At 36.9% G+C, this 13,815-nt stretch overlaps 1 protein-coding gene across 19 annotated transcripts in view; it reads left to right on the plus strand.

The window, feature by feature from the left end:
* DOCK9 (dedicator of cytokinesis 9) overlaps positions 1-7,580 on the plus strand; it is a 137,358-nt gene extending 129,778 nt beyond the window's left edge. For all 19 annotated transcript variants that reach the window (XM_052785719.1, XM_052785731.1, XM_052785728.1 and 16 more), the window contains 4 exons: positions 1,328-1,518; positions 2,775-2,875; positions 3,122-3,260; positions 6,351-7,580. In XM_052785719.1, coding sequence (XP_052641679.1) covers positions 1,328-1,518; positions 2,775-2,875; positions 3,122-3,260; positions 6,351-6,473 — 554 coding nt within the window. In that variant the 3' untranslated portion in view covers positions 6,474-7,580. The remainder of the gene's footprint in view (positions 1-1,327; positions 1,519-2,774; positions 2,876-3,121; positions 3,261-6,350) is intronic.
* The last annotated feature ends 6,235 nt before the right edge of the window (positions 7,581-13,815 follow it).

Raw genomic sequence — 13,815 nt, forward strand, 5'->3', positions numbered from 1 at the left:
GTACATACTTGAAAATAACACTAAAAATTGTGATATGCAAACACTTATAAATGACCATCTGTGAACATGTATATCATTGTGTGATTTCTTAACCCGTAAGCATTGGAAAAAGAGTAAAATCTCATATTTGACTATGTTCTAACTACCCTTCACTTTTAAATAATTTTGGGCTTTTTTAATAATGGAATGTCTGCATTTCTCCCTTTGCCCTTTCCTGTGCTCAGCTCTTTGCTATAAAATATTGAAGAACGGTGTTGTTATGCTTGCTGATTTGGGTGAGAGATTTTTTCAACATTCTTTCGGTCTTGGAATGTGTAAAATGCAGCATTGGTTCTTTTGCCTAAAGCACTAGAAGAGCCTGAAGGGCAGGTTCTAGTTTGATTTCCAGCCTCTGTTCTGTTGTGGCTTTGATCTAATCACTGTGATTTAGTTTCTCATTTGTTAGCTTTAGAAGGGAGAGAGAGTGCCCATCTACCTCCCCATGGGCTCAAACTTTAAAGATATTTAGTTCACTGATACAAAACATTTTATTATACTTTTAAGGGAGATAATTAAAAGTTACGGTGTGTTTGGCAGTGTTTCTGTATAATGTGTAAATCTGAGTTTGTGAAATAACAAGTTGACTGGAAGCATTAATTCAAATGACCTAATTCTGTTCTGTATGGGTTTTTCCATTTCACTTAAAGTCCTTTATAGCTATCAGCCAAACTACTTTTAGTATTTTTAGCCAAAACTAGGTTTTTCAAATTGGTTTCTTCAAGGGATAATACTCAAATAATTTTGGGGTTTTTTTGCTTCAGCTTCAAGAATTGTGAATCTGGAGTCTAGCTTTCCTTGCTCTTAAATAAAAGACTATTTTGTGTTTTGTCTCTGTTAAGTGTGAGCTTCTGTATCACTGTCTTAATATAGTGATAAAAACAACTTAAATAAATGACTTCATAATGCCAGCTGTCCATAGCCAATACTTGTGAAGAAATAGAAAATACAGCTTTTCTATTTTTGATTCTTCTCCTCTTTGAGATATGTGGATGATAAGCAATTCTTTTTACAGTTCTCATATGAATTAAGTTCCAATGGTTTATTTCTTGGTTATTATTAGTAGCAGTAATGACAATGATCTTTCTTTGCTGTAATACATGTAAACCTATGCATATTTACATTTTCAGTATTTTGTTTGCCTGTACATTTGGTAGTATTTCTGATTATATAATGTTATTAAATTGAACAACTAATTACATCAAAATGAGATCTTAGCATAAAATTCTGTCAAAACACACCTTACTCAAAAAAATTTTTCTAACTGTATTAAACTTGTTTCCGTCCATAGCTATACATTGTTTCCCATATGTGAAAAAGCGCATTCCAGTAATGTACCAGCACCATACTGATTTAAACCCAATTGAAGTAGCCATTGACGAAATGAGTAAAAAAGTTGCAGAACTTAGGCAGCTTTGCTCTTCAGCTGAAGTGGATATGATCAAATTGCAGCTGAAGCTCCAAGGAAGTGTCAGTGTTCAGGTAAGACCATATACTTTGCCATTCAGCTATTGTACTTGCTTCTGTCCCTGAAAAATTATATTAGTAGCATTTAATCATTAGTTTCTATTCTGTATATTTGAGAATGTCCTAAATTAGAAATATGCTCACTGTTTGCAGTTATGTCCAGAATAGGAAAAGCAATAAAAGCATTTCATATAAACACAGATCATGGACAATTACATGAAAGGATTAAGATTCATCTCTGGAATCTAAGGTGCTCTGAGCCCCACCAGGTTTTGGTGTAAAGCTGAAACTACCATAAAATAGTGACTTCCCATATGAGGATGAATAAGCGTATTTTGCCTAAGTGTAGGTCTGCTCGCAGTAAGTTCAACATGGTCATTATTACTTTTGTGTTTTGGTAAGACCCCTATGGAGATGAAGAGGAAGTGCCAAAATAGAGAAGGGTAATAGTAGAAAATCTCACTGGGCAACATGTTGTTTTGCCTAAGGCAAGCAAGAACTGAATGTATAAAGAAACTGTCAGATTTGCCAAAATAGAGTACATAAAGCAGTTGTAGCGTGTACAAATCAATATGGTAAGGGTCTTAATGCAGTGACAAGAGTGCCGCTGTATTATTTTTAACTGATTCAAATCAAAGGAACAGTAAACACAGTCATCTGAAATGAACAGTTGTCATATTGAAGATTAAAAAAAACCAAACAAACAAACAAAAAAAAAAAACAAAAACCAAACACAAAGCAAGGTTCCAGAATCAGCAAGTTGTCAAGCTAGCATTTGGGATGAGAAGGGAGGGGCTCTTACTGTTAATATAAAAGAATAATAGGGATGAGTCAGAAATTGTTGAATCCAGTTTTCATGTAGCTGTCATAATGGTGCTGTTGAATTTCTGCTAATTATTGAAGAATTTTCAGCTTGGAAGAGTGTTTTCAATAGATAAGCAGACCAAACAGTAGTAGATCTAGTTCATTTTTTCTTTTTCCCCCCCCTAATTTCATCAACAGAGATGACAAATTGGCAATATCAGCAGTCACTTTGCCACATCATCAAAGTGGTTTCTTTGTGCCAGGACAGGTTCATACAGAGTGCTGTAGATGCCTCTCCTGCTCTTATGTTCCAGCTCCAGCAGTTTTCTTATTTCATAAGTCCAGCTTTTTTGAAATCAGTGTGTTTTCCTAAGAAAAGCAAATCAGACAGACACCTGTAGTACCTGTTATTGCTAAGACAATATGTCAGAGAACTGACTTTATTTTGTAATTCTTGTTCTTTTTAGGTTAATGCTGGTCCATTAGCATATGCAAGAGCTTTCTTAGATGACACAAACACCAAAAGATATCCAGACAATAAAGTAAAGCTACTAAAAGAAGTTTTTAGGTATGTTTTTCGGGGGGGGGGGCGGGGCGGGGAAGATTGACTTTAGGTATGTTTTTCGGGGCGGGGGGGGGAAGATTGACTTTTTTCTTTTTTCCAAGACTGGTATCATAAGAATTTTTTTTAAACTTTTAACTTTTACAGTGTTCCGACTGCATTAAAAACATACTTTAAGCTGGCATTTTGAATTGATCTTTTGGATTTTGTATTCCTGATGGAGATCTTTTTTAATTATTTTTTGTAAAACAGGCAATTTGTTGAAGCTTGTGGGCATGCTCTGGGTGTAAATGAACGACTTATAAAGGAAGATCAGTTGGAATATCAGGAAGAAATGAAGGCCAACTACAGAGAAATGGCAAAAGAGCTTTCTGAAATAATGCATGAACAAGTATGTGCTGAAATTAAATTATACATACCAGCATTCAGAATGTAGCTGTAATGTGAACCCACTAGGAAAAGTGTATGTAATGCTTTACATAAAAGGGACTGTTTCTTTTTTCTTTTTTTTTTTCTATTGGAGTATAAGCATATCATGGAATTGTGGAACTTCACCATTTTTTTTCCTGTTTGTGAATTTTCTGCAGATGTTTTCTTGACCTTCAGAATTAAATCTCCCTCATCAAGGAAGTAAATCTGGTGGGCACCAGCCTGTTTATTTGTAGGAGAGGAAGACTGCAGTAAATATAAAACAAATTTAATGACATGAATATATATGTCATTTATGCTTCGTATGTATAGTTACAGGGGTCTCTATTCAGTGACCCAAAAAGCTTATTTTAGTCTATACTTCCTGGTAACTGTAGGGGGATTTGATCTGCAAGCTTAGCCCTTTTTCTTCAGAATTTGGAATTACAAATATTTACTTCTGTGACAGAGTTAAATATCTTTCAAGAGGTATTCCAAGATGTTTTCTTGAGGTCAATCCACTGCAAATAAGCTGGAGATATGGGAGAAGGAAAACCAGAACTCTTATGGAGTGAGATGTAAGACCTTGAATCTGGGATCCATGGTAGAAATGTCTTCTGACCTCAGAGGCAAGGATATTATTTCTAGGACAGCAAGGGCTGACAGTTCATGCTTGATCCCTGACTTCTTGACATTTTTATTCATCATATTGATCACTTCAGGTTCCTTTTTCTTTCATCTACTGCTATTTGTATAATCTTTTCCCAGAGCCATAGAGTGACTCATAGTTCTTAATCCTCAAGACTCGTGTTTCTAGCCCACAAGAAATACTTGTGATTTCTGATAATATTTTACCTTACAAATATACATGTCTATCAGACTTCCTTGGGTACGAGCATAATAGCAACTTTTCTTAGTCTAGGAACCAATGCATCCTAGTCTGGATAACCAGTTGATACAAAGAGGAGCTCTGAGTTTCTCTTGTTGATACAAAAACTATAGGCTTTACTCAGAAATCAAATTGTGCAGGAAAAAATCAAACTTGAGACCTACCTGAGGCATTTTGTCTAACTGACATTTAAATGCTCTGTTAATCTTCCAGCTTTTTTTCGGAATTGCATCCTTCAGATGTACAATGACTCTACCCATTTACTATTTTTTGACATCTCTAAATTACTCTTCTCTTGGATAATAATAAAGTGCTCAAAAAGCTAGTCAGCTTGCTTGTGCAACAGCTTATCCGTATGCTTGTCTAAGAAAGTTTTGCCTTTATTCTACCCTTGGTTACATGGTATCCAAAACTTTTATGGCGTTTTTTTTCTGTTCAAAAATGTGTCAAGTGTCTAAAGTTCACTTCATGCACTTTCTTGCTCTCCATTATTTCCTGATGTGGTTTTCTCAGGTACTGTGCTATGAGTAGCTCTGTGCTATCATATAATTATGGTGAGACACAAGAATACAGCAAGCGCATAGGTTTTATTTTCATTCTCTTATTCTTTTGTTATACTATCACAGGGAAAAGCTTGCCACAAAACTAACTTTTTTTAACCACCAGTATTGGAGAATATTGTGAAACAAGGCTTGTAGGGAGTGACACCATTTTGTCAGAATTCCTGTGTTGGTTTTTTAATAAAACCCAGTATTTTTCAGATATACATGTAGAGGAAAACAGTTTTGAAACATACCTGGAACAGAAAAAGATTTGCTTGGCTGGGACGGTTTGACTGTATTTCCACGTGATTTATTGAAAAGCAGAAAGCAGTGGAGGGTTTTAGAAAGGAGGATAACTGATGGGACAGCTGATTAAGATGAATGAGGTATATGGGAGAATTACCTCCCTTTGGAAAAGAGAGGAAGATGTTTTGGTCAAGTAATTTAATAGTAATAAATGAAAGATTAATATTCCCCTGGCATAAGAAAAAGTAAAAGCATGTAATGACAGTTTGTACACAAGAAAAAATACTTTAAACTCAATGCAAGATATATGTTTAAAAAATGCTCAAGTGTCTGAGTTTCCAAAGATAGTTTCCAAAGAATAAGAAAAAGCATGTAATGCCTGAAACTTCAGGAGTAAATCACATTGTCTAAAAGTAAATGAAGAGAAGAAGGGGCAAACAACTGATACCTATGAGATAGTGTGAACAGAATGTGAAAGTACAGCACTTACTGCAGTAATGTGTACTATTAGCCTACCACTGTGTTCTCTTTATACAAATCTGGTTAGTTGTAAATAATTAAAACATGCTATGTTGTTAGGTTGCTTTGGTTTTGTTTTGTTTTTTTTAAATAAGATTGATCACTCCCCTGAAGGCTTAGAATCATGAGGGTCTTCACTGACATCTTTAAAAACGTCACCTTTACGTGCCTGCCTATTGCTGTATTTGGAAAAAGCTTCTCACAATGTTTGTTTCAATGTCATTAAAGAAACTGTTAGCTGTCTTATAGGACTGTGGGTTTTAAACAACTGCAAACATTTTGTTATGAAAAATACAGAAAAGAATCTTAACAGATTTTTCTTTTTTCTCCTCTGCTGCTTGCCAATATGATCAGATGGGATGGTAATTAGTTTTCTTTACTTCTGCTCTTTGTTTGTCTAATCTTTGCATCATTCCTTTTTTTCCAATATTTCTAATCTTAGCATCAGTAAATTTATAGCTGTTAAGAATGAAGTCTTTTTGGTGCTTCGATAGCTTTTGATAAGAAATGCTCAAATCATACCTCAAAGTCAAAAAAAAAAAAAAAAGGCAAAAAAAGGCAAAAAGCAAGCCTGTTGTCATTGTGAAACTCCTTTTGCAAGTTAACAAGAGAAATGAGACAAGTTATACAAGCTTCCTCTAGCGAGGACAGTGTAATACCTAAATTAGGAGAACTGATGTTGAAGTAACTACTGCCATCCTAAATCAGGTAGAGGATGACTGAAAAGAGTAACCATCCTCAAAAAGTAGTTCTGTACCTTTGAGGAAGTACTGGAAAGTTGAGTTGATAACCAATTTCATAATGTGCTGCTTAGCTGTTTTATAAATACTTGTGTCATTTTGTAACATTGTGGTAAATGCATGTTTTCCATTTTAAGATTACTCCAGTTGAAGAAAAGGCCAGTGTTATGCCTAATTCGCTACACATTTTCAACGCCATAAGTGGAACTCCAACAAGCACAACAGTTCATGGGATGCCCAGTTCTTCTTCAGTTGCATGATTGTTTTGTAAAGGAAAGTATGTTCGTTTTTTTTAAAGTATGTGGATTTGCTTCATTGTGTGCAGACTCAGGATGATTTTGAAGCTAAATGTTGGGCACGTGCAAGCTGCATAATTCATACAAATGTCTGAGCACACTTAGCGAATAGCAGTTACTGGTAATAGTCTTTTAGAGTAAGGGAGGCGCACATATATTTTTCAATCTTGCTGGTAACACTTAAAAGTATTCATAATGTCATTGCAGAAATGCGTGTTGGAAAATTATAAAGTTGAAGTTAATTTCTCTTTTTCGTTAGAAAGTATTATTAAAATGAATTGCACATTACAAAAAAGTGTCGTGGGATGTAATTTTGCAGATATGTAACATTCAGGTGTTCTTTTTGTGTATGGCACATAGAGATTGATTCCAAGTACAAGAACTATTTTGGGGCTAGACAGAGACACTAGTTTTTTGGGTTTAATGGAACTGGCAATAGTAGTTTTTGTACCATTTGGCAAATTATTGTGCTTTATTTTATACCTTGTTGCATTTTGGAGGTATGTGAGCTTAGATCTTATTAAACAACTAAATACAACCAAAGGTCTGTATTAATGAACACTGAGTTATACTAAAATATCAATAGTAGTAAATTGTTATGTACATATTGTTTGTTAATACAGTCCGTACAGTCTGTACATAAATGTATTACATTTCTAAGCATTTTTTAATATTCATACCAGCTCTTATCCTTCTGCTTTCAGTTTATTGTGAAAATTTGCTCATTCCAAGTATATGCAGACTTTACAGTTCATTTATTCCTGTATATAAATAAGTGCAATATAAAGATGTATACAGTCTTTGCTATGTTAGGTTTATATGCAGTTATTAAAAGAAAAACACTTTTTTGCCAAAGCAATGGAGTATGTAATTGGTGATCATGGTTACTGTGGTAAATGGTGGTATAATTTAAAGCTTTTTCCATATTCTTATTCTTTTAAGACATTAATTTAGTAATTTTATATTTGGGGGAAATAAAGGTTTTTAATTTTATTTAACTGGAAGCACTGTCCTGCTGTAATAAACATTCTGTACTACATCTATATTAAAAGGAAAAAAGTAGTTACTTTTCTCACTGTGTGCTCTGGTGTTTATTTTAGATTTGTCCCTGAGACTGGGGAAAGATGAAAGCTTGATCAAAAAAACATGGCTTTTTGCAGCCTAAGTATGAGATGAGGTGAGATGCAAACACTTCTAGGGTTTGTTTCATATCCTTTGTCAATAAAGGGAAATTAGGTTATTAGTTAAGACATCACTTTTGGATCCATCACGTTTGACTCAAGTAGCATGCTACAGTAACTAGAGGTTGTTATTCACCAGTACAGTTAATATTAGGAAGTCTTCAAAACTTTTCATCACGTGGCAGTGGAAATCATCTTTTCCTTATGACATAAGGTTTACTGTCATTTTCTGTAGTGTAGCATGAAACTCATACGTTGCCATTACTCATCAAAGGTTTTTCCAAAACAGCTCATTCTGGCAGTGAAATGCTGGATAACTGTTTTTTCCAATTATGTTTCTGAAGCAAAATTCCTGCTTGTTTAAAATTCTTTTCCTTTAAAAAAAAAAAGGGAAAAAACCCAGACGCAAATACTTCTAGACAGTGAACCCATAGCGCTGTGTTAAGAGGCAGTCCCCTTTCTCGCCTTCTATATGCTTTCACAGCATATGGAAATGGGTGTGGGAATACTTTGTTATCTATCAATGTAGTTAGTCTCAAAAGGTATTTCATGATTAGGAGAAAATATCCTGGAAAGTTGTTTTGCCATTCAGGAAGATTTCTGTATCAATATATTAATAGAAATTGTGTACATCATGGTGGCTTCTTGCAATTACCCTGCTTTTTCTAACTTCCCCTTTGCCCTGGGACCGGAACTGACAGTTTCCTACAGCTATACAACACCTTTTGCACTGAGACCTCAATTTGATGGAGTTGTATCTGCTAACCAACCTATAAATGTAGTATGTATTCATAATTGAATACATGTCTATGTATATCTGTATACATCTAAATATATGTGTAACTGTTTTGCTTACTTGCGGAAAGTTGGCCAGTGAAAAACAGTGAAATGTAGCTGACAAAACGTTGATGTAGGTTTACATAGGGTAGTATTAATGATTAGCACATGTTCAACTCTAAGTATACAGACATTTTGTTTATAATCTTACATGACGCATTTATATGAAGGAACACACCCTCTAATGTATTGTTTTGGTTTTAGATATGCTAAGATTATAATTGTTGGGTTTTACCTCTCGAATATTTCATTCTGTACCAGCTTCCCTTTTCTGCTGTTACTTGCGCAACATGTAAATTAAGTATCTCTTGGTTTAAGCCCGGCGGGCAACAAAACACTGTGAAGCTGCTTGCTCACTCCTCCCCCCTGCGGTGGGATGGGGAGGAGAAAATACAAAGAAAAGCTCGTGAGTTGACACAAGGACAGGGAGGGATCATTCTCCACTTATGGTCATGGGCAAAAACCAGACTCAACTTGGGGGAAAAAAACAAAATCAATTTAATTTATTACCAATCAAATGAAAACAAGGATAATGGTAAGTAAACCCAAACCTTAGCACACCTCCCTCCCACCCCTCTCTCCTTCCCGCCTCAACCCCACTCCCGGTTCTCTGCACCTCCTCCCCCCAGCAGTGCAGGGGGACAGGGAATGGGGGTTGGGGTCAGTTCTGCTGTCCTGGTTTCAGCTGGGATAGAGTTAATTGTCTTCCTAGTAGCTGGTATAATGCTATGGTTTTGAGTTAGGTATGAGAAGAATGTCCTCATGACATGACATCTCCACACGTTGTCTCTGCTGCTCCTTCCTCCTCAGGGGGAGGACTCCGCACTCGGCCCCTGCTCCACCGTGGGGTCCCTCCCATGGGCTGCAGTCCCGGGTGAATTTCTGGCCAATCGGTATGCACAGGGTGGCCAATAAATTAGCATCAGTTTAACTCAAAATAAGTGATAATATGGTTTCCTTCCGCAGATGCTGGTGTACTCCATAGCATACTGTGGGTAGGTAGGGTACTGTGGAAAGAAAACTACATGTACTGCAGAGGAGAGGAGGTAAAGTCACAAAAATGAGGAGGCAAGTTGGGCTTAAGGCAAGTAGGGATGAGGGGGTGTTTGGACAAATCAGGAAACCAGGGCGCTCTGATTCAAGTGCTTCAAAAATCTTTTTTCAAGATGCTGAGCATGCTCTATTTTACTGTTGTCACAGTTACCTATACAATAGCAACTTGTAATGTGGTCTTGGGGGTCTTTGCAGTTAGTTTTCAGGCTGGACATGGCAAACAATGTTAAACCTAACCATAATGTTATAAATTTTCTTAAAATAGTATTTAATTAAATGGAATGAGTTCAAATAAAAAAGTGTATTTAGGTGAAACTGGCTCTTAATGAAAACACCTAGTCCAGTAGGTCAGGAATGCTTTTTTCTAATACCTGTTTTCTTTTATCTTTGTTTTCTTTGTGAGAAGACTTATTTCCAGTAGATAGAAGACATGTAAGTCACTATCTGTCGTGAAGGCTCTCTGGTGAAGTTTGGGAAAACTAGTGTTCTGTGGTTTTCATGAGCTGAAAAGCTCTGTGTTTAACTGTGCTTAGACTAGGGGTCCCGGGGCTTCTTGGACAAAGGGCAGAAAAACCGGCAATGCTAGGCAGATAATGACTAACTTCAATTGTCTCCATATTTGTAGGACTGACGATCATTTTAACACCTTTGAAATATTTTGATGGTGGCTTTTTCCTTTCTGAAGTATTATATTGAATGTATAATGAGTTATTAAAAAGTCATTTAGACTTTAAATATCTTTTGGTCTTGACACAGTTAATTAATTTAAATTATATCTAGTGATTAGGCACTATTTCCCTTTCAAGTTAACTGTAGTAGATATTAGGTTTTTTGCTGGCATTTTCTGCCTAAGGAGTAGTTTTATAATTTCTTCACTCTATGCAAAACTTGTGATTGTTTTTTCTGATTCTTTTAGGTTAGTTTAGTTTCCATTTAATATTTTAAGAATTGGTATAAGGTTTAACCAGCTTTACACAGACAAAATTTTCAAATTAATGAAAGTGAGACATCAAATTTTTTTCAAGTGTATGAGGAAAAGCAGATGTCTACCAGTCTAGAACAGTTATCAGACTATATACAGGAAGACACTGGTAACCACTGAATAAGTAAGTTCAAGCTGGCATTTAGAGTTTGAAAAAATGGAATCTGAAGCCTGGAAGAAGTCTGAACAGAAATTGGCTGTGTTGTTTCGCACTAGTCAACATTATTAGCACAACTACCAAGAGAGCTGAAACTTCTGACAGAGCTGTTGAGTAACGTGATTTTTTTCAATGGCATGAACTGTAAATGGAAGAGATAAGAAGTTCTCAAGGACGTCTAGATAACTGTAAGAAAAAAACCTTAGTTAAGCAAAACTGTACAATCCATTGCTCATTCCATAACTCTGCGAACTCTGTGAATGTTGCTTGAGGAGAGATGAGTCCAGAGCTGTATTGGATTTAGTGAAGCTTTAGTAGCCACCTTAACAATGGTAATCAATAACAAGGCACATAAGGGGACAAACAGTTTTTGTCATTGGTCTAATGAAATGGAAGAATTGTCAACATAACTATTTAGAGTTTTAGAAGGCCTGTGACAAGAAAGAAAATTTCTGTTCATCCATCAGCAGCCGGGGCGGGGGGGGGGGGGGGTGTCAGATTGCTTAAAACTTTTTTCTCTCATCATCACTAGTGATGGATCCTTGTTCTGCATCCATAATTTGGTGTGCTAGTAGACTGTAAAAATACATCATAAAGCCTTGAAACAATTTATTTAAATGTGCCTAGAGTAATTATGTGACTGGGATTTTTTTTTCTAACCACTTATTTACTTGAGAAAGATAAACTAGGGGAGGTGACACCCTACACTAAAATAGAATGTTATCTCTTTTGAAGATACTGGTAACTCCGAAGCATAGGAACTGAAACAGAAATGAAGGAATGCACCGGCTGGTAAAGCAGGAGGCAGCAATGTGTTGGCGAAGAGCTGTGTTGTTAAAACTCAGAACTGGATGATTAACTTGCCGTGCACATCTGCGGGGGAAGATGACTCACAGCCAATAGTAAAGTATGCTTATTACAATATGCTGGTAGAAAACCATTGGGTCTAACAATACACAGCCAGTTTGGATAATAGATTATTTTAATTAAATAATTACCATACTGGATTTCAGTGCATGTCTAGGAACCAGTGATCAAAACTTGGCAATATTTGTTACCAACTGGCAGAGATAACCCTAAAGTGAAATTTATATTTTATTCCAGAAAACGTAAATCTGTTCAGCTTGTTAAATAAATTGGTAAAAACTAGAAGCTTTAAAAAAAAAAAGCGGACTGGATAGACACAAAGCTATGACAGCAAGAGAGGAAATACTTTTGCTTTTTGACAAGCTGAGGATAGTGATGAAATACTGACACTTAAAAAATCAAATATTTAAGTGGAAAGAAGAGGAAATTAAGGTACAGAAAATTGCTAAGGAATTTAAGAAGTTGATTGGAAAAATCTACCTCACACAGCTGAAGATATTATAAGGTGTTTTGCTGAAATACTTGCCAGCTGCAATATAGCCTCATTACTAGGCAGGTGGTCAAAGGTCAAATTGTTAAGTATGGAGCTATGTTCAAAGTGGTTATGTTCTATCTTTAGAAACAGTGACAAAAACATACTTTTGCATGAAGGTAATGATATATTTCGTAGCTTCCTTATAATCCAACAGGAAGTTTATTTCTATCAGGTATTCAGTATCTACAGGACTAAAAATTGAAACCCGGCGTAGTAAGAGTTGACCGAAAGGCACTGGCCTGCTAATGTTCCTTCAAAAGAGATCTCTGAGCAGAGAAATTTTGGAATAATGTTCACGTCCAAATATTCAGGGAAAGCATGTGGGATGATAATATGCTGGTTGCCATGGTACTGGTGTGAAACACCACACTGGGAGGTCTATTACAAGATCCGAATAACAAAGAACTAAAATAGGCTTATACAGAAAATAGGTCTGGTCAAATAGCTATCCTCCTTCTTTGCAGAGACTATACATTTAGAGGCTGTTTTGTAGTTCATTGACTGTGTGCAGTAGGAAATTAATCTGATAAAATTCAAGACCAGAAGGCAAGGGAAGGCGGTATTTATTTTAAACAAAACCAATCTAGGTCACTCACGTTGACTCTCTCATAGATTTCACCCAGTCATATTCTCACACCCACGTGCTCACGAGCACCAAGAAGCCCATGTCCAAGCGGCCAGGCCAGGCAGAGCTGGAGATGCCCCTGGAAGACAAGGAATGGTGGCTCTTGACTAAATGCCATGTCACTGGGGGTCTTCTTTGGGGGTGGAAAACTTTTTCAGTATGCTGGTTTTGGCTGGGATAGAGTTAATTTTCTTCATAGCAGCTGGTCTGGGGCTCTGTTTTGGATTTGTGATTAAAACAGTGTTGATAACACAGGGATGTGTTAATTATTGCTGAGCAGTGCTTGCACGGTGTCAGGGCCTTTTCTGCTTCTCACCAGTGAGTGGGTTGGGGGGGCACAAGAAGCTGGGAGGGGACACAGCCAGAACAGCTGACCCCGACTGACCCAAGGGATATCCCAGACCATATGACATCATGCTCAACATTAAAACTGGGGGAGAGGGAGGTTGGCCAGGGCAGCATTACTTGGGGACTGGCTGGGTATTGGTTGGTGGTGAGCAATTAGGCTTTTGGCAACACTTGTTTTTCTTGGGTTTGGGGTTTTTCTATCTTTGTTTTATTTTTCTTTTCTTATTTTGGGGTTTGGTTTTTTTGGGGGGGGGGGGGGCAGGGGGGAGTTGTTTTGGTTTTGGTTAAATTATTAAGCTATCTTTATCTCAACCCACAAGTTACCGCACTTCTACCCTTCTGGTTCTCTCCTTCATCCCACTGGGTGAGGGACAAGCAAGCGGCTGTGTGGGGCTGAGCTGCAAGCCGGGGTTAAACCACAACAATCATCCAGGTATTTATATCCTTCAGCTATTACAAGGCAATTTTCCATCATAATCTTGCTTATCTCATCCCCCATAAACCGTAGCAAGGTTGCTACCTGTTGTTTGTGTTACCTCCTTTGGGTATCTTTATGGCTACAGCCTTTCTTCCTGCTGGGATAACAAGCAGCGGACTGGCACATACGGTGTGCTGCAACCCTGCTGCCATCCTCCTGTTATCGGACCTCAGGTCTTCTGCTGACACGTCACCCTGCTGTGGCCTTATCAGAGCTCAGGCCTCCTGCTCTTGATGTAAACAG

This window comes from Harpia harpyja, chromosome 4 (genome assembly GCF_026419915.1).
Source record: "Harpia harpyja isolate bHarHar1 chromosome 4, bHarHar1 primary haplotype, whole genome shotgun sequence".
In the NCBI taxonomy this organism is placed as follows: Eukaryota; Metazoa; Chordata; class Aves; order Accipitriformes; family Accipitridae; genus Harpia; species Harpia harpyja.